Below are 27508 nucleotides of genomic sequence, written 5' to 3'. Positions count from 1 at the left end.
CGCTCGCGCATTCGCGTCGCGCTTCGCCTAATCTGTGGCTTCGCCGCTGTTTGGTAGGATTTTTTCCTAGGTTGGCAACTTTTAATTTAATTTATTGTCTATGTCTACCCAATGGTAGATTTTTTCCCGTGCGAGTTGATGCTGCTAACAACAAGCTGTGTTTTTGCTGAATGTGTTGAAATTAATACTTTCAAGAAACATTTTCGATGGACATTGATCTAAACAAATAATGCGTGTTCTTTTTCCGGTGGGTGAGGAGATGATAACTAAACAAAATGTCGGAAAAAAATAACTTGAATGCAAGCCATTTCTGTACAACAGAGGACGCATTTGAGAAATTTCAAGCTGAATCTATGTATGAAGAGGATGAATTCATTACTCTGTCGGATATTGTACCGTCACAAAATCAAGCGCCAGATCTCATGAGCGAAATTTGTGACATTCCCTACGAAGATGAGGTTGTTTTGGAATCAATCTGTGAAGAGCAAGTGCACGAAGTAAACAGTACCAATGAATCTGGATTCGACGAAAATAAAATGTCTGGGCCTTGCGACCAGCCGTACTCTACTAGCGAAGTTATTGCTGCAGGTCAGGTAGGAATTGCAGAGCCAGGTCATAACGATTTTTCAGATGCAGGTCATGTTGATGTTTTAGATGCAGGTCTTGTTGACACTTCAGAGGTTAGTCACTATGAGGAGGTAACAGCTGAGCTCTCTGCCGAAACTGGCAAAAACGAACCTGGTTATAGAGAAGTGACAGAAGAAACTGTTAAACCTAGATCAAGAAGGGGTAGGAAAAAAAAATGTTTAGATTCTTCTGAACTGGTCAATGAAAATAATGACACCTCAGCAGATGTAAGTTTGAGTGTTCAGAAACAAAATGAAGTTCTCTCGCCACCTGCTACTCGGAGACGGGGTAGGCCTCCTAAAAATGTAAGTAAAAAAGAAGTTGATGTTCCTGTCTCACCTGAGGATTTGCCTGCTTATAACTCTGATCAAAATAATTCTGTTAGAAAAAGAGGCAGGCCCAAAAAAGTCAACCCAGAACTACAGATATCAGATACAGAATCAAATGCTGGTAAAAATAATGAAAATGTTACAAGTACATCTGAAAAACTTATACCTAATGCATTGACTCAGAAACGAGTGAAACGCAAAAGATTACCGTCTATAGAAAAATCTGAGAATGATTTGAATGAAAGTGCATTGCAAGCTGAAGATTGCAATTTGAATTTGGATCAAAATATTACTAACCCTAACCAACCTAATAAGAAGAGTCCTGGCAAACGAGGTAGACCTAAAAAAAGTGAAGCCAATAATGTGGAACAACAAATAAAACCTACTTTAATGAATTTCGAAGGAGATAAAGGTGACGATGATACTGACGACATCTGTTTGAGTAAATTAAAAACATCAAAAGAAGGTGAGGTATCAGTTGTTAATGATGTAAATATCTGTGAAGAGTCTAAACAATCTGCAGTTAGTGAAGTAAATGAAATACAAATGGAATTAGAAATGACTGAAGGTAATGGAATAATTTTTGATGAAAGTCAGAAAACAAACTCTAATATAACTGACTTTGAACTTAAAATAGATACAATCACAAGTGAGAATACAGAGAACAAAGAAACATCTGAAATTTTACCACAAGATAATGCTGACACCAACAATTCTTTATTAGTAGAAGATACTTCTAAAAGACCAACACGTAGGAGGGCCAGAAAACCATTGCACTATGATGAAGAGTCTGATGAAGATCCTTTTGCTAATGTTGAATTATCGGATGATGAACCTATAGGGTGTAGCAAAAGAAAAAATTATTCTGATGATGAATATATTCCTGGCAAGAACAGTAATGGCAAAAGAACTGAATCTTCAGATTCAGATAGTGAGATTGAACTCGATAACATTAAAGATGAGCTTATAGAAAACAAAAGAAAAAGACCATGTAAAAAATCTGAAGGGTCACCTACTAAAGGTGCAAAAAAAGGAAGCATAAAATCTGTTCAAGAAATAACATCAAATGCCGTCCCAGACAATGTGGTACCAAAACCTGAGAGTGGAATGGATGATGACATTGAAGTTTGCTTAAAGCCATCAATCATCAAAACTAATGATGATAAGAAAAATAAAGACATAGAAAGCTTTTTGGCCAAGAAAATTCAAGGCACAGACATACAAATAAAAAAGAAATCGACAGTACAGCCTTTTGAAATTCCTGTAATAGATCCAAATGAAAGAAAAAAGACTACAGAAAACTTCACTCAAACGAAAAAAGTTGCTACTACATCGGCTAGTGTTCAGACTGCAGTAGTGTATGATATACCCATGAAAGAAAATGTAACACTGACAACTAAACAGTCAGAAAAAGCTTGTGAATTCTTGAACAGTATTGTCAAAACTACTGCTGAATTAGGTGAATTGATGACTCAGAAATCAGAAGACTTTATAAAAAAGAAAATAAACACAAGTCATGTTACTGACACATTCAAAATGGACTATTGTGTTAGAAAATCATTTCTTTTGTTTAAGTTAGCAAAGCATAATTTAATGCAAATGGAAGACGATTTAGCAAAACAATATGATGATTTCCTAAACGCACATAACTTACAGAAGCATAGGGAACAACCTAAAGTTCTGACTGCAGCTCCTAAAGAAGGTAGTGATAGTGATTGTGAAATTATCGAGACACCAGTGGTTCAGAAGCCACAAAAGAAAAAGGCAGCTCCTGCATTCAACCCAAAAACAGTGTTTCTTAATAAAGAATTATCCATCAAAATTGCGAAAAAAACCCCTGCTAAAGATACAAAACCTGACACTAAACAAATTAATATCAAAGGCCGGCATACAGTATGGATAAATGATTCGATTATGGTAAAAAAAGTTAAACCTACGCAGTCTTTTTTAGCCCAGGACAGCCGAAATAAAAAACCACCTGATTATGTTACAATTGAGATGGTAAATAGCTTTTTCAAGCAATATTATCGTGAGCAAGCTATAGCGGCATGTGCTCCTTATGTATCGCCTCAATGGCTGACACAAAGCCAAGAAAGTATATGTTGTTATTTTTCTACCAATGCTGATGATATTTCAGTAACTACTGGAATACCCAATGCTAGTGGACATTGCATCACTGAGAGTAATTCTTCTGAATCAAACAGTGTCATTTGTGACAGCACCACGGAAAGTCATGAAAAGTTTAGTCCCAAGAGTTTGTTCACTCTTTGCACTCAAGTTTTACAAAGCCATCTTCATAATGCCAAGTCCAGTGTCAATAAAACAAGTGTCTTGGAATCTCCAACTTCCAAAATATCTGAATTTAATCCTCATACTTTATATGGATTGTGTATCAATATTATTAATATTGCTAATGTCGCACGAGAAGAAAATTCTAAAGATCTAATTGACGAACAAAGTATTTATGAAGCTGAAAGCGCATCAATGTCATTAGACAAAGCTATTGATTACGAATATGCCGATTGCGAATCATCATCTTCTTTGTTAGATAAAGGTGAATTTGAAGAGGCCGATTGGGAGTACCCCTTTACCCCAAATGTAACCGTATTAGATCAAGATGAGAGTTACAAACTTACTGAATCAGTACCAAAATTAAAGACATTATGTCACCAACAAATATTAAAACAGATGTTTCCTGATAGTTTTACTGTTAAAGAGAAAATACCTGCTTGCACAAAAATTTCTGATTCATTCAATCTAAACAATGAGGATAAACTTCAAACAATTATATTAGATGAGCAATATTTGAAGTATGAATATAAAAATGGTGTCAAGTCACTATTTTCCATATGCTTTGATTTGCTCCGGTCACATATGAGTTCGGATGATAAACTATCTAAACACATTGCACAAGCTACTGCTAAAAAAGCGATGTTTATGCCAAGATCTTTAAAATGTCTCACATTTAAGTGTATTGTTGATTTAATATACAACAATAAAGCTAGCCAAGTTATGAATGGTATAATATTACCTAACAAGGTGAAAACATTATCTGATCTCTGTTTTGACCTAGTCACAAAAGTTTTTTCTGGTAATACTAATGAGGAGCTCAATCATAAAGGTCTGACCATAAATTCAATTAACACACTCACAGAAGAAGCTTTTCATAACATTGATGAGTCAGAATTGGCAGAGGATTATTATGAGGATGATAACAGTAACTTTTATGATGATGAAACAGAAAGTGAATTTACAAACAATTTGGAAAATGAATCCAATGTTGATAATAAATGGCTATCGCAAGTCCAAATGAAAGTGTTGAGATCTTGTTATACTCCTGTTCTGCCACCAGAGACAGATAGTAATGCACAAGAAGAACAACTCACAAATGATTTAGTTGAAGCTCAACCCCTCGTAACTCGGATTAAAACGGAGCCATTGGATGAATTTCAAGATCACATAGATACTTCAGTTGTTGTCAAATCTGAACCTTTGGGGCATAGTCCAGATGAAATGACTATAATACCAGAAAACGTGGTTACCAAAACTGAATATTTAGATGCTCCTAATACTTCACCTCGTACATCGCGTGTTCCGCAAAGACAAAATAGCAATAGTTATGATGTTGATACATTTGAAGCTTTCGTGTCTTCGAATAAAATGATGCATAGCCTTAATGAAACATACTCAAATGACGAAGGTGAAATATACAGTCAGAGTGCTTCAAGAATTCGTAGACAATTTGAGCCTGATGACCTGTCTGAAAATGATATGGGTATGAGCTTATTAGTCCCCCAAACCTTCGAGCCATTGCACATCGAAAATAATGCAAAAAACTGCCTTATGGAAAGCAGTTCAGATGAGAGTACTAATAGTAAAAAAGTAACTGGAAAAAAGAAACCAGAAAAACGATCTCGTACTAGACCTAAAAAGAATGATAATAAACCTGGACCAAATAAGGGACCAATTATTGTACCACCGAAAGAGAAGGCTCAACCTACAAATGAAATAGCAATCCTAACTCGAAGAATGCGTGACAAGATTAGACAAGAAGAGAAAAAAGTTGTTTCATCTGAGTCTGAAAATGAGAATGAAAACATACTATCGATAAAAGACAAAATAAAGCAAAAAGAAGAAAAAAATAAATCCAAGCACTCCAAAACTACTGAGAAAGTAAAAGATGTTCAGACTCCCGATGAAGGTCAGAATACAAAAACTAATGATGAAATACAGTGCAGTAATGTTGATTCAACAGAACAGATAAATGAAGTAAGAAATGCAAGTCCCAGTATTAGCAATTTCTCTGGATTCAGTGCAGTAGATCAAAACGAAATATCATCATACCATAAGTATGTAAAATATGTGTATGATCAAATTTTACCCAAAGTGGATCAAACAGAATCGCAGACGAATCAAGGTGAACCTATAATAAATCCTGAAGAACCAGTCGAGTTGTTGGAATGTGAACCCACAATGCCCTTCTTCTCAGAGCCGCCGCCAGGTTTAAAACGACGACCAGGCCCGAAAACCAAGACGCAAAACATAACATCCGGTAAAGAAATCCTACAAAAAGACGCCAAAGAAATTAAACCCAATGACGACAAATGCATAGAGCGTCATGGATGGAAGTGTTACCCGCTAGACAGTAGTGATACGAAGTTATATCAAAATGCACAAATAGTTTTGGAAAAACTGCCAGAGTCCTTTGTGCAAACCTACTTCACGTATCAAGATATAGCTTCCAAGAACGAAGAGGATGATGAAGTCGATAGGTAATTATTATTAATAAATCGAAACTTGCAAAATAATTTGATTTCATATACAGTGTGAGTCACGTTAAAGTGTACATATGAAAATAGATAAAACTAGATCTATTTTTATCGACAAAAAAGAGGTCAAAATTTTTTTACTTCCAATTACTTATTGTAAAGAAAACGTAATAACTTTTAAACTAAGCGGTATATCCTGATAAAATAAAAACAGTAATAATGCTAAATAACAGGCGATACTAAAAAAATACATAAAATACACAAAAAAGGCCAACAAATAATAAAAAATGATACTTTTTGAAAAAAATCTGCTTAAAAATTCGTGTTTTTTTGGTTATTTGATAAATTTCTCCAAAAAATGCCCCTATAACTGGTGGTTTTTATTACTTTGTATTATTCTCTATCGTATTACCTTCGTAAAACCAAAAATCGCATGTCTCTATCCCTATCACAACGTTTGCAATGATCGTTTGAACTAAGCCTCTCCGGGCGCGCCATTCAACGCTTCGTTAACAACAAAACTGAAAATGGCTCTAGATTTGTAATTTTGATAAAGACAAGTTAGATTTCAAATAAAAACAAAAGATTTCGAAGTAAAATAAGCATTTTAGTTAAAATTAAAATTGTCTCTACCTGTAGCGGAGAATAATGTTGTGGCAGGCCTTTGTTCAAACGATCATAGCAAATGTTGTGATAGGGATAGAGACATGCGATTTTTAGTTTTACGAAGGTAATACGATAGAGAATAATACAAAGTAATAAAAACCACCAGTTATAGGGGCATTTTTTGGAGAAATTTATCAAATAACCAAAAAAACACGAATTTTTAAGCAGATTTTTTTCAAAAAGTATAATTTTTTATTATTTTTTGGCCTTTTTTGTGTATTTTATGTATTTTTTTAGTATCGCCTGTTATTTAGCATTATTACTGTTTTTATTTTATCAGGATATACTGCTTAGTTTAAAAGTTATTACGTTTTCTTTACAATAAGTAATTGGAAGAAAAAAAATTTGATAAAAATTTTTAAAAAAATCTCAAACAAATTTTGACCTCTTTTTTGTCGATAAAAATAGGTCTAGTTTCACCTAATTTCATATGTACACTTTAACGTGACTCACACTGTATAACAGTTCATACACATTTTCAATTCTTGTGGTTTTTAGGTTGATCAATCTACAGACCCTAAACAGGCTAAGTACTAAGGAAGGTAAAGTCAGTAAAGGGAAATCGAAGGGTAAAATTCTTGATAACAGTTCGGAGCCAGGCTGCAGTAGTAACCTTGATTCAGGGATGATGTCGCCCACATTTTCTGACGCCGCAGACGAATTGACGCCTTCGGAGGACGAAGGTGATCGTGTAGATGACGAAGTTCCTTCGGTAAGTTTTAGTTTATGTAAAGTAAAGTATAAATTTTCCATAATATGTACTTTAAATGTGTATTTCTTTAATATTGCTATTTTCAGGTGTCCAAACCGACATCAGATAATCATTTGGCGAAAAGTTCACTAATGGATGATGAAGATAGTGATGGAAATGAATCTGGTATCCCCAAAATTAAAGGCGAACCATTGGATGAGCATGATAAGCTCGAAAGTTCTAAATCTAAGAAGTCAAAGTCTAAAACCAAGGCAGGTGAAGAAGTCCCAACTGGTCCAGTGATGCTGACAGCAGATAAAATGATGAATAAAGAACTGAATCTCTTGCATGCTCCTATTAATTTGGACAATAATGTTGAGCCTGCACCTTCTAAAAGTCGCCCTTCCAGGAATAAACAGGTAATAATATGACTTTTTCTTTTGTTTCTTTTTTTTAATATTAAAATCTGTAATATACAAAACTAATATAATATCATTTGTTATATTAGAAAAGCTCCAGCAAAACAAGTTCAAAAGAACATAATAAAGATGACGATGAATCGTCTTCTGAAGAAGAAAAACACCAATGGTTCACCATCAAGGAAAAGCTGCTCAAGAGGATGGTGAAGAAAAGTGATACCACTCGGTAAGTTTTTGTAACTATCAATGAACAGTACTTTACTGCCCAAATATAATTCAAAGTTAAGTGTTGTCTCAATCACAGGTGTTTTTAAATTGATATTCAATTAAAATTTTCCTATTCATTTTTTTTCCTATCAATTTGAAAGAAACAGGTAACCTGATTACAGGTACTAAGTGTATGCTCTGTGTTATAGGTCTGAAACATAAAATACCTTAAGTAGACGACTTGCTTCTATTGAAGTATTATCATTTTTTATGAATTTATAGTTAAATAAAAAATATGGTCACAGTTAATGAGTATTTCAGATTGAGTCTATAAATGTGCATAGTCTTTAATAATGTCATTTTAAGTCCTAATGATTCAATTATTCCACTTTTAGTTCACAGCGTTGTAGTCAAACTTGTGCTTATTCTATTCTGCCTCGCTTTAAAATAAATATTCACTTCATGTTAGGATTTTTGGGGATGAGGGGGAATAAAGATAAAGGGAAGCACAAAAGATCCCAATAACTTGATGTGCACTGCGTCCATAAATAAGATAAATTAAATATTGTTTTTATTTCCAGAGAAGACGACGCGAAACGCGCGAAGCTGGTAAGCGAGTTCATCACGCGACGCGGAGACAGTTCCGAAGCGTACATCAAGAGGCGCGGCGGCCGCGGCCGGCGCGTGTCGAAAAAGAAGATGCTGGAGCGACAGAAACAGTTGAAGTACGTCACCTTTTAATTATTATTTATACTTCTTCCGCCTTATTACTAAAAAGTGAAACCCGGGACACCGGGACTATCACTGGTTTAAAATGACATTTCCATACTAAATGTCAATTTAAACAAAAGTTCAACCAGTGTCTAACTTTTTGTAATAAAGCCCCTTATCAAGTTAATAATGATCAAACGAACTTCCAAAGTGAAGTTCGATCAATATTATACGATTCGCTTCATCCGAAGATTTTTAAAAATTACAACATAGTTGTAAAATCTAAACAGTCATCTTTTTGTGCATTACTTACAAAACAACTTATATTTCAGAGTGCTAACGCGAGAGCTGTTTGGCGACCCGTCGAACGATGCGTCCCTTCATCCCAAGCGGCAACAAGCCGCTTATTTCAAAGGCAGGCGGAATATCAGAAAAGTATGTCAAACTTATACGAAACAGTGTCACTATAATTAGTTAATAATGTTTCAGAATATGTGCAATAGTTCCGTATCTGTTATTTTTCAGGTTATTGACAAGAAATCTCTAGCAAGAAGTACTGTTGTGGCTAACATGGAAGAATTCGAACGCAAACGCAGAATAAACATCAGGCAAAACAAATTGGTAAGTTCATTATCCCATGTAATACTATGCACTTATTTTGTGACGTTTCTGATTCTTAAGTAACCAAGTCAAGTCTAGGTCAATGAGGGCTTTTGTTTTAGCTCTCACCCTTGGCCCTACTGTAGAGTATGGTCACTGTCACTTGCTAGTGGCGAAAACAGTGATACCAACTGGTGAGCGCTGAAGCGGTAGGACTATCGCATTTGCACTCACCAGGATGGCGCCACTGTAGAGAAGGGTTAATCGTCAGTGGTGCCAACCGTTACTTATAAAAACGACAGCCCTCATTATAGTTCTTGCAACTCACGAAGGCACTTTTGTGTGTGTAGATACCTGTACGTGTACGTGTTCATGCACATAACGATAGTGTAATGTCTACCAACACTTTTCAAAAACGAACAGTAGCGACCTACCACACATGTAAAGCTCACTCGCCTTCGTGAATTGCCACAACTATACCACAATACGCTGATGAAATGGTACGTCATTCATATTTCGCGGAAAATCCGGCTGATTTGAGTGTCAATTTCAGAGGGACATCATGCAATGCGAGGACGGCGTGAACGTGCTCGTCATAAACGACGAGGTGTGTCTCGAGTATGACTTCGAGGCCAACCGCCCGGTCGTCACCATACACCCGTTCTTCACCAAGGTCATGAAGGCGCATCAGGTAAACTTTCATTCATGACGTACTAGTTTGTAAAGTCAATTAAAATTATTGTTACGCTATTATACCTACTAAACTCACTAAGCAAAACTCTTTTGCCTTTCTCCTTTCTCTCTCTCTCTCTCTCTATCTCTTGTTGAAATAAAAAGTAACAAAGTTTTAAAATAAATGCTCAGCTCACCTGAGTAGCTTTATTCATAAATCGCTCATCTGTGTCATGTTGTCGAAATAACCTGAGCCTGAGAATACGAGAGACTCAGTGTGACGCGGATGCGTGAGACGGGTTTCCCACACGCGCGGTGAGCGAAGGTGCGCCACATAAAGCGACACGACGTAATATGACTATTATACACCGACTATTTGATATCTCCGCTTTGCGTTGCTGCGTTTGTCGTTTACCTAGTGTAGCGGGTAATAGGCCGCTACGTGTATCTTCGTCAGCCTTAGGCTAATTTTTACAGTGACTATAACGATAACCGGTACTTTTTGTATGGAGTTTGACAGTTTTTAACGTTTGTTAAAGTTAAAGTAAGATAGTGCAACCCAGCCTTAGCGTTCCTGCACACGGTGCCGTCACCGCGCCGACGCCGCGCAACTACACTGTAGATATGAGTCGCGCGAAGCCCGCTACCGCGCCACCTCAGCGCGCGTTCCCTACGTTGAATTCATTCCATTGCCGGCCGCGTACGCACGTGCACGGTACACGGCCGGTAATGAAATGAATCAATCAAACAGAGGGTCAAACCAAATGGAGGCGGCGCAGTGGCGGGCTTCGTATCTACAGTAGTTGCGCGGCGTCGGTGCGGCGACGGCGCGGTGGCCGACGCCGCGGTGACGGCATCGTGTGCAGGAACGCTTAGTGATTAATGATTGTAATGTTTCCAGTACGAGGGCGTAAAGTTCATGTGGGACGCGTGCTTCGAGAGCCTGGAGGCGATCGCGGCGGGCTCGGCGGGCGGCGGCTGCATCCTGGCGCACTGCATGGGGCTCGGCAAGACGCTGCAGGTGCTGGCGCTGCTGCACACGGTGCGTATTCTCCTCTAACAATAATAATAATCGTTTATTGCTTGTACAAAAAGGAATTACTAAAGAAAACTTATAAAATAAAATTAAAAATTACATTCATAAAATTCATTTATTTTTGCAAATAGGCTTTAAAAAAGCGCTTTTACACGTCCCAATATTAACCCTACCACTGCTTCGGGACAATAAATGGGCCAGTGCTGAGAAGAAGCAGCGCAAGAAACTCAGTCACTATTGTCAGCCTTCTTTTCAAGGTTTTACAGTCTTTAAAATATACAAATTATAGTCATAAGTATTGATGCGAGCTAGGTAGTTAAACATTCCAAACATTTTTATCCTTTATATAATCATCAACTTTATAGTAGCCCTTTTTCATTAAGGTGCTTTTGATATGTGCTTTAAATTTATGAATGGGCAATTCTACAACAGTTTGTGGTAATTTATTGAAAAGTTTAATACATTTCCCCATAAATGAATTATCTTGTGCAATTATCTTGTAATAAATCTTGTGCAGTCTGAAATTTGGAACGGCAAGTTTATTTTTGTTTCTTGTATTGAACTTGTGTAAATCACTCTTTCTAGTAAATTGCTCTACATTTTTGCGAACATATAAAAGGTTTTCATAAATGAACTGTGAAGCTACTGTCAGTATATTAATCTCCTTAAAGAATTCTCTCAAGGAAAATCGGGGTCCAAGGTTATAAATGGCCCGCACTGCTCTCTTCTGCAGAACAAACACAGTTTCAATGTCCGCAGCTGAGCCCCACAGCAATATGCCGTATGACATTATACTATGAAAATAGCTAAAATAATATAATAAAAAGGTTTCTACCTTTACAACTGGAGGTGGCAATTTAACACTTGGAAGCACGAGGTTGTTACATGTATTGACTCGTGAGATTACATAAGAAATGTTAAGTACCACTGATAGCTCTGAAATGGTTGGTTCTCCTTTAAGCGGTCACAGCAGTCAAGGATTTGGATTGCCTAGCTCATTCAAGTCATAATTTAGATGCTGCACACGATGCGTATCCTACTCTAAACACCTGGAAGCACGAGGTTGTTATAAAGCTAAGTGTCCACTTAAGAAATGATACCACTGATGAGCGGTGCGCCTTCAAGCGGTCACCTCAGCGTCAAACGAATTTGGGTTGATCTGCTCAATCAACTCATAAAATTTATGTACTGGTAGGCTAAGAACTCATGGCGCGATTTTCACCCGCGCCCGCGGCGGTTGCGGGCCCGCAGCTTCTGTAGAATGCAGATACATGTAAAAACTTATGCACAAACTCACGACGCGGTTTTCGCCCGCAACGGGCGCGGTTCTTAGAATAACCGCGCAAATAACCGCTCCCGTGAGTTTTGAAATAAAACCGCAATTCCACAACCGCCGCGGGCGCTGGTGAAAATCGCGCCGTGAGTTCTTAGCCTAAATCTAAAGGCACTGCAGAATCACTTGACATACATTGAAGGTAATTTTATAAAAGGTATATCCTGTACAAATTCGATAGTCATTATACCGCTTCAGTCTGCGCTCACCAGTTCGCATCACTGTATTAATCACTAGCAAGTGACAAGAGCAAGAACCTTATTCATTCACAGTGACACCAACTGGTGAGAGCAAATACTTATCGTATCTTTTATCTGTCATTATTGTAAATGGAGGAGCGAAAGAAAAAAGTAAACCTAATTGACCTTTATAGTCTGTGTAATAAGAATCAACCACCTTTTTTTTTATCCACAACGAGGAAGCTCTTGGCCTGTATCTCACCTGATGGTAAGTGACGATCAAGCCGAAGGTGGAAGCGAGCTTCTCCCGGAATCACCAACCAGGAGGAACTGGCTATCTAACCTCACTACTTTTTGTTGTGGTTCCCAGGTGCTGACACACCCACGCGTGGGCATGCAGCGCGTGCTAGTTTGCTGCCCACTGTCCACCGTACTCAACTGGGTGGACGAGATACACAAGTGGATCGGACCCGTCACCAACCAGATCAAGGTAAAGAACTTATGTTTTAACTCGTGTGAGCATTGTGGTTAGTTGATACCATTCACTTATTTCAAAGATCAATAACTAAACATTTTATTATATTCCTGTAGGGTTGAAAACACGAATTTCTGAATTAAGTTCGCAGTTTTGAGTAGGCGACTAGGCGAACTTGTGACGTCATTGAATCCAAAATTGCTGTAGAAAAACTTAATGTAACATTTTGACATACCTACATAATTAAATTAAAGTAGGTATGTTAATTAATTGATGGTGTCAACTAACCAAGACTGCCCATAATAAAGCCGACTGATATAACACAGCTTTAACATTCATTCATTCATTCATTCATTAAATAACCATTTTCATATTATTTTCCAAGCCAGCGAAATTGCGGAGGAAACTTCAGGTACTTACTAATAAAACACCATTTTTGGCACGACATAACGTAATTTGCCTGCGAAACTGTCATTTCCTGATTGCATGACTTTTTTTGCGCTTCTATGTGCTTTATAGATAATTTACTGCTGGCGATTTTGTTTTGAATTTAAGTTTGTGAGGACGTGGGGAGGGCTACAGTTTGAATCGTAAAAGCTTCATGCTACGGGCAAAATACGGCCGGTTCACACATTTACCGTAATCGTCTATTGTAATGTAAAATGGTGAAATACTTTTTACATAATATTTTTAATAATAGGCGTTTATGATAAGTTGCAATAGAAATACAGAGTATCCTGTTATAACATCTAATTCTAAAATAAAACAATAAAAATATTAACTCACCTGACGAAGGAGACATTGGAGCACCGATGCGCGCTGTCCGACGGTTAGACAGCGACAGAGCTGTTGACACACCGTATCCGCCTTTTATAGACTCGAGCAATCGAGCGAGGTGGGGGCACACGTGGCTGGTTGCTTACGAATTGTGTACACAGTGTCGATTATTGACTTTTAATTTGTAAAAATAATTAATTTAATTAAAATACGCATTTTAATACACTCCTACATATTTTTTAAATAGTCAGAAATTCAGTTTTAACTGAAAGAAAAGTAATTCGTTAGGATTTTTGTTAATCGTGGTTTTATTTTAGTTTGTAATTCCGTTGTTTGTATTTAAATAATTGCGCCACGCGGCCATAGCATGTTTTTGTATGCGTACAGAAACCGACAAAACTTGTCCCGTGGTACTATTTTTCGTCTCTCATCCAGGTGTTCGAGTTATCGAAACTGAAGAAAACCTCCAACCGCGCCTACCAATTAGAAGATTGGTATAACGGCGGCGGGATCTTCATCATTGGCTACGAGCTGTTCCGAAGTTTGACCACCTTGGACCCTTTCCTGGACGACGTGCGGCCCGCCATCGTCAACAAGATACGGACGGCTTTGTTAGACCCAGGTCAGTACTGTTGATATCTTAAAGATTGTGTGGAAATCTTTACGATTGTGTAGAAATCTGTTAAGATATTTCCTTACTGCCTCTTTATGTACCCTAAATAAACGAATAGCTGCCCTCCCAGACCCGATTGGTCAGCGTGGGGAGTGTAGGTCAAATCCTCCCTTTTGCCACTGGTAAATTAGAGAGGGTCGTCCTCTATTGGAGACTAAATGACCTGATGATGATAGTAAAAAAAACAATGTTTATTTTTTCGTAGACCACCTTCTCACAGGTTCGAACATAATAAAAACTCGATGCAGACAGTGGCCATGAGCCGCATGCTATCAAGCGCCGTATTTGTATATCGTTTGACTTGTGCAACCGATTTTTTTTTTTGCGAAATAGCCCCTTTTTAAACTGCATAAAGTGCACCCCCTTATCACAGGTCCAGACATAATAATCTGCGACGAAGGCCATCTCCTCAAGAACGACTGCTCGGTGCTGGCAGTGGCTATGAGCCGCGTGGTCACGAAGCGCCGCATCGTGCTAACTGGCACTCCCATGCAGAACAACCTTCGCGAATACTACTGCATGGTCAACTTCGTCAAGCCGAACCTACTGGGGACCTACTCGGAGTATTCTAATAGGTATGTCAAGTTGTTCTGAAAGAAATATATGTGCTTCATGCGGTAACTAAAGGATCCTGGTTTGAAACTGAGAACAACGGGTCTGAAATGCGAAATTTATTCTATAATACACGAGCAAACGCAAAAGTTTCCCTTATTAAATCTTTATAGTAGATTTTGGTTCTTCCATCATGACTTTTTCAAATGATTTTTTGTAGTATGTACAGTCGACTGAATTAATGTGCGAGAAACGTACAAATGTTGCTCTGAGAAACAAACAGTATAAACTTACACGTCTCAAAATGTTTCTTCCCAGATTCGAGAACCCAATCATGAACGGCCAGCACAGAGATTCCAGAGAAGAGGACATCAAACTGATGAAAGCTCGTACTCACATCCTGCACAAAGTTCTCGAAGGCTGCCTCCAGAGGCAGGAGGCTTCGGTTCTCTACCCTTACCTGCCGAAGAAACACGAGTACACAGTGTTCATATCTCTCACCAAATGCCAGTGGGATCTATACAAGCACTACCTGAAAAACTACAGCAATACGCAGAATAACAAGAGTATACTCAAAGACTTTCATATACTGCAGAAGATATGGTCGCATCCTCAGGTGCTGCATAACTTCCAGAATAGGACGGGGGAGACCACTAGGAATAAGGTCAAAGGTATGTTTTTCCTTGACCATATTACGCATAGGACGTCCACCCACAAGGTGGACCGACGACCTCATAAAGGTAGCGGGAAGGCGCTGGATGCAGGCCGCCACCAACACCAATCATTGGGGGAGGCCTATGTTCATCAGTGGACGTCCTATGGCTGAAATAATAATGATGATGATGATGATATTACGCATACGAGTACGTTATTGTTCTCCTGTACAAAAATATTTTTTATTGTGTGTATACTCTAAATTGTTAACTTTTTAGAAGAAAGTGTAGTTCCAAATAGTAGAAAAAATACAAAAAAGCAAAAACAATCATTTTACCTCTTATACATTTTATTTAACAACATTAGCAGTTTAAAACTAATGATGGTACTTTTAATTGTTATTATAGAAGAAAAATGCGAAGACGACCTGGCCAGCGAAGACTTACACGCGAGCGAGGACATAAAGCCCACGGATACGGAGATCTGGTGGCTGCAGTACCTAGAAGAAGGCGCCATGCTTGACTCGCTGGCTAGCTCCAACAAGTTCGTGGCTGTGTTCCGCATCCTCGAAGAGAGTATCGCGCTGCAGGACAAAGTGTGAGTCCTGCTTAAATAAAGTCTAGAGAAACCAGAACGAATCGAGCACGAACGGTACATAGATTAGGCTTGAATTCCTTCTACGCTGACATCAAGCTTCTTTGTTTGTATTTCGTCAGCGAAACAGTGTGCTATATTAATAAGTACAGTAGAACGCAGATTATCCGAACGCTGATTAACCGAATCGCCAATTATCCGAATCGGTCCTAAGCGTAATATAAAAAAATAAAACCAAGTAATTTTTGATTTGTTTTTTTGGAACTGAGATATATTTCAACTGAGCGTTATTGTAGCAGTTCTACAATAACGCTCAGTAGAAATATATCTGTTTTTTAAACTTATTAAAGTTTATTCTATGTGTGACAGTTCGTTTTTCTCTATTACCAGTCTATGTCCGATTATCCGAATTTTCGATTATCCGAATCGACCCCGGTCCCAATTAATTCGGATAATCGGCGTTCTACTGTAATCGACTAAATATACACAATACTCACCTATAACCACGTGATATAACGACCGCGGCGTCAGCATAGGAGAAATATGTACAAACCTAATAAGAGACTATTCCCACCTCTTTTTCCCACCGCTGCTACTCCTGTGTAGCCAGGATCTACAGCTTGACCGCCAATAAAAACCCAACCAGTGAAGGTCAAGTTACAGCCTTATAATAGCCGACGCGTAGCTACAGACTGTCAAATCGTACGGCTGCACTCACGCCGTTGTGCAAATTTATTCTGTATCTTCCACCTGGTGGTCGCTTGAACTTTTACGTGCTAATAAAAGTGTCAAACTCGCCGTTACTCATAGTTATTACTTTTCACAGGCTGATATTCTCAACGTCCCTGTTCACGATGGATGTTCTCGAGTACTTCCTGAAGAAGATCAACAAGTGGAGCCTCGGACAGGAGTACTACCGGCTGGACGGCTCCGTGCCGGCCGAGGTGCGCCAGAAGTGGTGTCGCGAGTTCAACGCCGAGCACAACCATAAGACCAAGTGAGTTAGGGTCATTTGATGTCGTAAACGTCACTATAAGGGCCTCCACTAAAACTCAACGTGGGCTCACGGACGCCTGTCTATATCAAAAATTGTATAAGTAGCGTAGTGTGGCGCACATGGTGTGACGTTGCCACACGCTGCAGGCATGCATTACCGTGCACCCGCGCACCCTAAAACTTGCCAGCTTTAAAAAGTTTTAAATTTAAATCGTGCAGAGGGAACATTTTGGTACGATAAACACGAGCGTTCAAAATAGATGAATGTCGACAGGAGTTGGCCAACTAACAATAACAACATTATTAACGGCTTCATTCAGAGTACAAAATTGCAGTTCTAAAAGAAATAGAGCTTATAAAGAACGTTTCAGCGTAGCGGCAACCGTTGGGATTCAGATCGTTCCTATTACAACTACATAACATGCAAAACTTAACGTGCAATCGTCTTCCTGACATCACTGCATCATGTCAAAAATCTACCTTCTATATGGCATAACATCAAACAAATTCTTCCAGATTGTTCTTAATATCGACGCGCGCTGGCTCGCTCGGGTTGAACATGACAGCAGCCAACCGCGTCATCATCCTCGACACGTCATGGAATCCTGCGCACGACATACAGAGCATATTCCGCGTGTACCGCTTCGGGCAGAAGAAGGATTGCTACATTTACCGTCTAGTGGCGATGGTAAGTCCATTATAATATAGTTGTCTATAAGTGCCAAGTACCAGATGGCACTAGATAGAATGCATAATTTTTTGTGCTTTATGTTCAGAGTATAGCTGTTGGAAGATATGAGTTCTTTATTTGGTTGGAAGATATGAGGCTTGGGCTCTAGGGACTTACGCCCGTATTCACAAACATTACTATGAGGTCTCACAGTGCGCGTGGACGCACAGGATGACACACGAACCAATCACAGAGCTCTATTCAACGCTGTGCGTTCGATTTGCTGCTTAAGCAAGCATCGTTTGTGAATACGGGCGTTAGTATCTTAGGGAATAGGGACTCTTATGCTCACTAGGGAATTGGTTTCTTTCCTTACCTCAAATCCCGGGCACAGGAGCGGTGCCTTACAGCTACTGCCTCTCGGCCGTACAATCAGAAATCAGTTACAATATTTTCAGGTCTTCTTTTCATGTGGCTAAAGAGTAAAAGTTTATTTGATAAATAACTAAAATTGCTCCGAATTGTTGGTGACTAAAGTGTGGTTTTAGGGCACAATGGAACAAAAGATCTACGAGCGGTCGGTGACGAAGCAAGCGGTGGCTTGCAGAGTCGTCGATGAGCAGTTGATTGACCGTCACTACAACATGGCTGAACTCACCGAACTTTACAAGTAAGTGGCAAACTGTCTCTTTTTTTCATTTTAAATAGGTATTTATTTGATATTACCGCACAGATTTGATCTCACATCGGCGTCTATATGTCTGTTTCACATAAGAGCCACGGCTCGCTCGTGCAAAAGCGGATGAATCTTGGACCGGTTTTCTACATTACTCTTAATTCAAATTATTAGTATGTAGGTCCTTTTCTGGGCACTTACACACGTCCCGTAAGTCCGACGCACATCTGTGACACTTCACCTAATTTTCCATACAATTTTTTTTGCGATTTTTTAAGTTTTTTGTCTGGCTCTACTTTTGGCGATCACTTACACAAATGCAAAGCTCAGCTTACGCTTCGCAAACAGAGGGCCTAGTGTGAGTTTATATCAGTGAGCGCGTCAAAAAATAACATTAAATGTATGACGGATCGTACAGCGCCCCTAGCGGGAGACGTAAAAAAGCTAAAATTTTCATCATCATCATCATTTCAGCCATAGGACGTCCACTGCTGAACATAGGCCTCCCCTAATGCTTTCCACATTGATTGATTGGTAGCAGCCTGCATCCAGCGCTTCCCTGCTACCTTTACGATGTCGTCAGTTCACCTTGTAGGTGGACGTCCCACGCTGCGTTTTCCGGTACGCGGACCATTCCAGAACCTTGCTGCCCCATCGGCCGTCAGTTCTGCGTACATTTTTTATACGCGCTCTCTAGCGAGCGCACTGTACTCATTGACTTGTGTCATGTCTATGGCCGTGTCCTCCCCCGTGCGGCGTCACGTGGACCAAATGCTCCAGGCACGAGCAGTCACCATTAACTGAAGAATTAACGGGGGAGGACACTGTCATGTCTATGGCCGTGTCGTATGACGTTTTCCATGGAAACGGATTGTGTTGACTAATAAAATGATAGAATATCAAAGTACTTTATTATTTAATAACTCGGTCTTCAAAGGTACGACGAGACCGGCGTGGGCGTGGCAGGCGGCGTGGCGGTCGGCGTGGAAGACGTCGTGTTGTTGCGGGTAGCACGTGACGCGGCGTTGCACGCGGTGCACGAGCACGACTCGCTGCTGCGCGGCTCGCTCGAGCAGGGGCTGCCCGAGCACGAGCGCGACGCCGCCTGGGTGCAGTTCCAGGAGGAGCACGCGCGCAAGCGTGAGTACACGCGGCACGTAGCACGCGGTGCCCGAGCACGACTCGCTGCTGCGCGGCTCGCTCGAGCAGGGGCTGCCCGAGCACGAGCGCGACGCCGCCTGGGTGCAGTTACACGCGGCACGTAGCACGCGGTGCACGAGCACGACTCGCTGCTGCGCTCAAGCGTTTGAACGCTTGAACGCTGTGTACAGCCCTGCTCGCTCGAGCAGGGCTGTACACAGCGGCACGTGGGATCACGAACGCAATTATACAAACCGAACCGATGGAGTTAACTGCGCACCTCGCTTAGGAGCTCTGTGGTTCACTTCCCCGCGTTCCCCCCGTCCATATCATGGTGTTGATATTACCTCACGGCTGCTAGGTACGCAGTTAATTCGACTGGGTTGTAGAAAATCACGTGACCCTCGCCATCGTCCCGCAAATATAATATCTCGAAATAACCCTGAGCTACCAAAGCGCAAAGTAACATTAATTTTATTTTTATGCAGAGGAAATGCAGCAGCTGGAACCGAAACCGCAACCCGTGAAAATCAAGAAAGTGAAGGTCAAAGTGCCCACCTCCATCGCCGAGTGCGCCAAGACCGAGCCGGGCGGGATCAAAACCGAAACCGACGAGAGCATCCTCCCGAACGACCCCGAGTTTCTGGCGGAGACGAGCCGACCCAAGGCCAAGGGCAAGAAGGGCCGCCCGACCAAGAACAGCGTCGTCAACTGCTGCATCCCGATACAACCCGAAGCGCCCGAGCCGGAGCAGACGCTCGACGAGTCCATGGTGCAGAAGATCACGCACATCCTGATCCAGCACAACTACCAGAACAATCAGGGCCCGCGCGAGATCGCCGACCTCGTGGCGCGCGTGCGCACGCTCGTGCACGGCGGCCACTTCGACCAGCTCGACGAAGGCGACCAGCTCACCATGAGCATCGCGCGCGTGTTGTTAGGCCGCGAACCCGCCGCGCCTATGACGCCGCTCACGGATATAAACGAACCTGAATCTCACGGCCTCGGCGAACCGAGCGCAGTCAAACATTATGTATGTCCGTAAACATATACATTTATTTACTAAGAAAAGTGACGTCCACTCATTTAACACGAGACATAAGAATAAACTTGCTGTTCCATCATTTAGGTTGCATAGGATAGGTAATTCATTCTTGGGGAAATGTATTACCATATTTAACAAAATACCACACAACCTTGTCGAATTGCCAATAAACAAATTTAAGATACATATAAAAAATACCCTTATGTCCAAAGGGTACTACAAGGTTCGAGACTATATTGATGACAAGGATGCGTGGTCAGTTCAGTCTGCACATATTTGATGTACTTAAATTTGACTATTCTTACCGTTAGATAATTCCTGGCAATAAGTGGTGACTGAGTTTGTTCCGGCGTTTCTTCTCAGCACTTGCCATATGTTTGTCTCGAAGCGCTGGTAGGGCCCAAAAGATAAGGAGACATGTAAAGTGCCCCATAAGGGCTACCTTTTTCTTTTTTTATTATTTTCTATTGACGTTCATAAGTGCCACTTGTGGTCTAAACTGAATAAATATTTTTTTGATTTTGATTTTTGATTTTGAAACAGGAGAATATCGAACCGCCCCGCCCGAGAGGCAAGGGCCGGCCGCGCAAGGGCAAGTCGCCCGAGAAGATGAGGAAGGGCTACGTGTACGAGGAGGTGCCGTCGACGTCCGCGCAGCCGGAGCCTCAGCCCGAGACCGACGGCCGCACGCGCCGCCGCGCCGCGCTCGCCGCGGAGAAGAACTTCGACTCGGCGGGCGTCGCCGTCATCGACATCGACGACGACGACTGGCGCGACGACGAGTTCTTCCCCGAGGTGCCGATACGACACGCTCCGAACGACGAGGGCTCCAACGACTTGACGTACTCGAGCGAGACCTTCCCGTACAGTGAAAACGATGCTAACGCTCGCCCTCCCCCTCAATCAAAATTCAACACGCTCGAGCACACGGCGAGCATTCTCGACAAATTTAACATCAAACAGGATCGGGACGCTTACGATCCGCCTGCAACCAAAAGTTCCGCAAACTCGAAATCGAAAAAGAAGGGCACTCCGATGTACACCGATTTGCAGACTTTAAATCTGGACGAGCAGTCGAGTATAGTGCTGAGCGACGACGAGGACAGTGCACCATTAGCGAGCGCGCCGAAAAGAAAGCCGGGGCCGGCCCGTAGGAAAACTGCCTCTGTGGAATCTCCGGCGGCTTCTACCTCTAAAGACGCGGAGAAGGGGTCGGTGCCGCTCCACCCGTCGTTGCTAAGCAACAAGAACTTTATAAAGATCGTGGCGCACACCTACCTGTCAGGCAACCCCATGCTGGACGAGGACGCGGCGACCCTGGCCGCGCAGTACAGCACCTTCAAGGCCCTGAAGGAGTACGAGGCCAACGAGAAAAGCATCGACAGCGGACCCATTTATGACATAGCTGTGAAGGTAAGCTCACAACGTTATGTAAAATCCTACCAATATTATAAATGCACAAGTTTGGATGTCTGGATAGATGTTTGTTACTCTTTCACGCAAAAACTACTGAACGGATTTTGATGAAACTTTATCTTTATAATCCAGAATAACGACATATAGGCTATATATATAATTTATGACGATCTGTGACAAACTAAATTTCACGTGGGTGAAGCCGCGGGCAAAAGCTAGTATTAACATATAATCATAGACACGGCTGTTACACTCACTATGAATGAATCGTATCACAATGTTTCAATATCAGCTTATTTTCAATCTGCAAAGCGTTCACATTGTCATTCATCTCTGCGATAAACTGACCTTAAAAAAACCTATTTTTTTCAGGTTCTCGGAGTCGAGGTATTGAGGAAGCTACACAAAAGCAACCTGAAGATGTCCACGAGCGAAATGCTGGCGCAGCACCCTATCAGCTCGCAGGAGACCGCGGCCGCTAAGGACACCTCCGCCAACTCCGCCTTGAAATTGGCCTTCAACGCCGACAAGAAGACCCCGACGCCCGTGACTAAGTCCAAACCTGGACCTGCTTCAGCGAAAAAACTCCCCATACAAAATACAGCCGCAGAGTCGACGACTGTGTCCAGTCAACCTGTGGAAACGAACGTGACAGCAAAGAGACCGCCCGTGAAGATCAAGGTCAAACTGCGACCTGGTAGATTTAACCCTGACGCCCTCTGCTCGCCAGTACCGGTGCCTGCGGTGCCGGCAGTCCCTACTGGAAACGTGGTGCCTGTAGGACTGTGAGTATAATGACTGCGTTTATCTTATAATAGTTCTTGTACGAACAGAACGTCAGATAGATTTTATAGAGCAAAATTTAGGCTTATTCCACTATTCCCCGTTAATTAACGCCAGTTGGAACTTATAATGGGGATCAATGAACTAAAAAGTTCAGTATTCCCCGTTATATTAAGATTTTATTTTTATAAGCTCTAATTGACGGGGATTGTCGACGGGGAATAGTGGAGTAAGCCCAAAATTACAAGATGTGAGAGCTTTAGATAGCCGCCCTCAACGACAAAATTTATTTTTCCAGATTCCAAAGGGCCGCAGAAGTGCCGTCCGGTGAAACGCCTACAGCGGACGAGTGCATACTCCCCGACGACGACGACATCCGCATCGTCACCGACCCGGTCCTGGCCCCTGCCCCGGTGCATTTGGCCCCGGCCCCCGCGCCGGTGCATTTGGCCCCGGCCCCCGCGCCGGTGCATTTGGCCCCGGCCGGCCTGGGCCTCCAACCGCTGCCCCCCCTCGCGCCCGCGCCTGCGCCCGGTCGCCGCCAGACCATCGTGGTGAAGTCCCTCGACCGCCACTCTTTCCCGCTCACCACCGTGTACGCCTCGCAGCCCGCCGCGCCCGACCTCGCCGGGCCCATCTCCCTCGACAGCGACGACGAGGAGCGGCCCCCGGCGGCCCCCCGCCGGGCCCCCGTGCCCGTGGGGCTCACCGCCGTCCGCCCGGACAGCGTGCCCCCCCAGATCCGCTCCGCCTGCCGGCCTCGAGTTCTCCGGCGAGTCCCCGCCGGCTCCGTCTTTAACTCCACGTTTAACGCGGACAGCGGCCCGAGCGACGCGCTGCCGAAGGGCGCGCAGTTCGTCCTGGTGCCGGCGTCCGGCTTCGCGCAGCCGCCGCCCGTGGTGCCGGTGGCGCTCAGCAAGGTGCACTACAACGCGCAGGGCGCGCCGCAGCCCAACATCACGAGTCTCGAGGCGCCGATCGTGATTTCGGACGACATCTTGAACTCGGCCAGTGTTTCGACAGCGGTCGTCGAGCAGCCGCCGGTCGAGGCCCCCGTCCCGGAACCCAGGTCCGAGGTCGTCACAAAGAAACCGCTGAAACGAAAATGCAGACCGGGCGACATATTGCGTATAACCGAGGGCGGAGAAATCGAAGTGTTGAACAGGAAAGACTTGACCTCGCTGCCGACGGTCGCTCTGCAACCGCCGCCCTCTGCCGGCAAGGCATCTCCCGCCCCTAGCAAAGCGTCGCCGGCTAGCAAGGCGCCACCGGCCCCGAGCAAAGCACCGCCGGCCCCTAGCAAAGCCCCACCCGCCGCCCCCGTGCAGAACAGAACGCTCCGGGGCAGCAGCCAGTTGCCGAAACATCCACCCGAAACGAAAGTCCCACCCGCGAAAGACATTTCGAGGGGCATCACCAGATCTCCGAGCCCGAGTGACATATTCAAGAACGTCGTCCACATAGAGGCCTGCGACTACGCGTCCCGACAGGCCGCCGACACCGACGCGCCAGCCAACCGGAAGGTTATCACCATCAATATACCCGCGAATGAGAGAAATCGGAAGTCCGAGAAAGTTACGATTGCGGCGAAAGCGTCTGCGTCCATTGTGAAACCGCCCGTCTCGAACTCGAAAGCGACTCCACAGAAGTCTAAAGCCAAAGATAAAATCCTGGATTCTGTGGATTTGACAGACGTCGATTTTCCGCCTGTATCTATAAAAAAACCAGAAGAGATAAGCAAGAAGAAGACGACGCCGTCGAAACCGACCACAGTGGTCGGTACGTCGAAGAGCATTATATTATGCTCCACCGGTAAAGCGATTTCCAAGGCTGCAGTGACCCCCAAACCGACCACCACGTATGTATATTTTTAAAAACCTTAAATTATAATCTGAGAGATTTTTGAATTTGTTTCGTATATGGTTCTGTAATATATTTTATTATTTCCAGTGCAAAACCAGCTCAAAAAGCGGCCGAAAAATCTACTCCAGCGCCAAAGCAAGAACTTAAGAAGAGACCTGCGCCTGTTGATAACAGTTTGGCGAAAAAGAAAAAGACTGACAGTTAGTATATATATACCTACGTTATGATCGTAATTTAGGCTCTACGTATCTCCATCTGCTTTTTATATTCACTTCTTATACACTTGATATTCACTGATTGAGTGACAGGACAGCATTCATAAGCTAAAGGGTGTTGGACTCTTTTAAATTTGTATAGTTAAGGATTAGTAACTGTTTGCTGTTACGTAGGTTACAATATAATTAAAACTAATCATTTTTTTGTTTTCAGAGCCAATGACGTTGAAGGACTTCAACCTGGACGACATCGATGACATCATAGAGCTGGACTAACTCGAGTCAGCGCGTGTTGTGTGAACCGTGATGATTTTCAGAATTATGTGTAAGAAGTGATACTATTAATTTACTTTTATAACGAATGAAACACTTTATTTTAAGTACAGATTGTGTTGATCAACATGATTGATTGTTTTCGATTGTGATAGTGTGGATGATTGTTTTTAAACTACGAGTTATTATTTGTCTGAACATTGGAATTTATGGTTTTATAAATGTTTATAGAGTGATTGACATTATTAAATAATATAGAAAATATTTAGGTGTTGCGTATGCGACACAGTAGATATAAGTTTTGCTTCGACATAGGTGTTAAATGTAAATGTGTAATACCTTCAATAACATTATAGGCAACTTATGTAAGCTCTGTCAGTCGCTGTGTAAAGTGCTATTATAGCAACAGTGAAGTGTTTTTGTGCATTACACTACGAATCTTGCAGGGGTTTGAGAAGTCCATTTGAAACTCGAAATATGTTGTAAAAACTAATTTGTTTTCTTTGTTTAAAGTCAATATGGTAACATGGTAAATTTGAATTACAATTATCATAATAACCTGACACTTTTATTTCATCTAATCGTGCTGATATCACAATTAATTTAAAATTGTTTATTTTAAGTTACTATCGTAATAGATCTGCTTTTACTGTGCAACAGAAAGTGTGATACTAAAAACTATGATGGTGTAACTATTGAGCAACATTTTTTCATTTTATGTCTCTTTTTCGTGCCACCTTAAATGTCGATTGAATCAAGACGATATTTGACCATTTATAGAATAATAGATGGAAAAATTTGCCAATATAGTCGTCTCCCCTGAGAAATTCAATAGTATTGTAAACAATAGCATCACATTTTGTTGTCTATTTGTAATGCAGATTACGAGTTTATTTGTATTTTATATGTCAAAAGTAAACGTAATAAAAGTTACATAATTTTCCTATTATTGTAATTTTAAATAAAACTATTGATTACTGTAACTGTATATTCTCTTACAATTACAACAAAATATATTAACATTTATCTATGAATATAACTTAAATAAAATATTAAAGCTTCTACGTAAACAATTCAAAAACTAATTTCGTAGCAAACCGATGGAACGAACCATGACGATGACTGACCAGTCGTTTATATCACTTTTAAACTTAAAAATATCTTTGTTAAATAAAATAAATGCTAAAATAATAACAAAGGTTAGAGATACATATTTGTTCATACTATTTACTAAAACTGATATACAAATCTAGTCATTTTGTAAAGATCCACTATATTGTACTGCAATACATTACTTTATGTACAATTTACAACGACCTAAAAATAATCCATAAAAGTAAACCTTATTTTTGGCTTAATTTAAAAAGTATAGAACCAATATCTTAATGACTATAATACAGTGATTAAACCGCAAAGCAAATTACTTAAAATGTAATAGAATCTGAAAAAGAGATCTTTACATATTTAATGCTACAATTTAGTAAATATTAATCTTCATAATAGGTTATAAAATAGAGGTGTTTTGAATAAAATAAAAATAAAATGTTATACAAAAATAGTACCGAATAATAAATGATTAGTAAACATAATAAATAATGCAAGGGAGGCTGTATAAGACTTAGTATAGTTTGATAACACGTCACAATAAAGGTTTCATTAAACAGAATCCGTGGATGGGAAACTACATATATCCATGTTTTTTGTATGACGAGGTCTTTTACACGTTTTAAATTTAATTTACTCACCACTAGGCTACGAAATCGCCACTATTTCGTTTCGGGTATCATACACTTATGTTTAGTATGATTCTGCGTCCGGCAGTTCGGCCAGAGGCTAATTAATTATGTTTAGAATTATTTTAGTTTGAATAGGCTTACAAAAATACACGAACATGCGATTTCGTGTTGAAAGCGTACTACATCGATTTATTGGTATCGTCGGAACAATTTTATTTGTTGTCTATCTAGCTGCCAGTCTTTGTTTTATACATAATATGAGCTAATTATTCTGCATCCTGTAGATATAGAGGCCAGAGAAGTGACATTTGAAAAGTTGATGAGTTGGCTACATTCTGGATATTATGTAGTAGCACAAGTGACTTGTAGCACCCAATGTTTAGGACTAGAACATGTGGCATGCCACAATTTAGCATTATACACTTATTTTATTGTATACTAAAAACTAATTTCCAGAAACTGTACTGAAATTTAATTAATCGATTTATTTATTCAAATATTTACAAGTATTATTAGCCCTTACAACTGACGATAGGATGATGTTTTTGATTGTTCGTAAGACTTACGCGTTACAATCACAAACATTACATACCTACGACGTAATTTTTTTTTAATTGATTTTGAAGCGCGAATTGTCGTTAAGTTAAATTTTATTGATTACAAAGTTGCACGCATTCGTTATGGACCATAACTTATCCTGCTTTCGCCTCCGAGATTTATTTTACCATGTA

General features: G+C 41.2%; 1 protein-coding gene across 3 annotated transcripts; it reads left to right on the top strand.

The window, feature by feature from the left end:
- Window positions 1–96: 96 nt before the first annotated feature.
- Window positions 97–26348, top strand: LOC114354895 (uncharacterized). 3 transcript variants are annotated; one of them, XM_028307483.1, is made up of 25 exons: window positions 97–5728; window positions 6890–7103; window positions 7190–7501; window positions 7591–7727; window positions 8290–8433; window positions 8752–8854; window positions 8945–9040; window positions 9573–9710; window positions 10593–10733; window positions 12610–12729; window positions 13100–13126; window positions 13927–14113; window positions 14538–14739; window positions 15035–15387; window positions 15778–15967; window positions 16791–16961; window positions 17477–17648; window positions 18179–18300; window positions 19244–19446; window positions 19935–20474; window positions 21033–21904; window positions 22280–22692; window positions 22989–24548; window positions 24641–24753; window positions 24983–26348. In XM_028307483.1, exons 1-25 carry the CDS (start codon window positions 276–278, stop codon window positions 25042–25044), a joined length of 12045 nt encoding a protein of 4014 aa, XP_028163284.1. In that variant the 5' UTR covers window positions 97–275; the 3' UTR covers window positions 25045–26348. The 3 variants fall into 3 exon arrangements, with proteins under 3 accessions (XP_028163284.1, XP_028163283.1, XP_028163285.1); XM_028307482.1 differs by having other exon boundaries at window positions 19935–20479; window positions 21035–21904; XM_028307484.1 differs by lacking the exon at window positions 13100–13126 and having other exon boundaries at window positions 19935–20479; window positions 21035–21904.
- Window positions 26349–27508: the final 1160 nt, after the last annotated feature.

The sequence above is a fragment of the Ostrinia furnacalis genome, unplaced genomic scaffold, assembly GCF_004193835.3.
Source record: "Ostrinia furnacalis isolate ACB-3 unplaced genomic scaffold, ASM419383v2 OfSCF2256, whole genome shotgun sequence".
Lineage (NCBI taxonomy): Eukaryota > Metazoa > Arthropoda > Insecta > Lepidoptera > Crambidae > Ostrinia > Ostrinia furnacalis.
The sequence above is the reverse complement of the archived record's forward strand: the minus strand, read 5'-3'. Positions and strand labels throughout refer to the sequence as shown.

Coding starts and splice junctions, on each gene's coding strand:
- LOC114354895 (XM_028307482.1), top strand. CDS start 276: ATGTCGGAAAAAAATAACTTGAATGCAAGCCATTTCTGTACAACAGAG. Junction 5,729..6,889: donor GAGGATGATGAAGTCGATAG/GTAATTATTATT, acceptor TGTGGTTTTTAG/GTTGATCAATCTACAGACCC. Junction 15,968..16,790: donor ATCGCGCTGCAGGACAAAGT/GTGAGTCCTGCT, acceptor TACTTTTCACAG/GCTGATATTCTCAACGTCCC.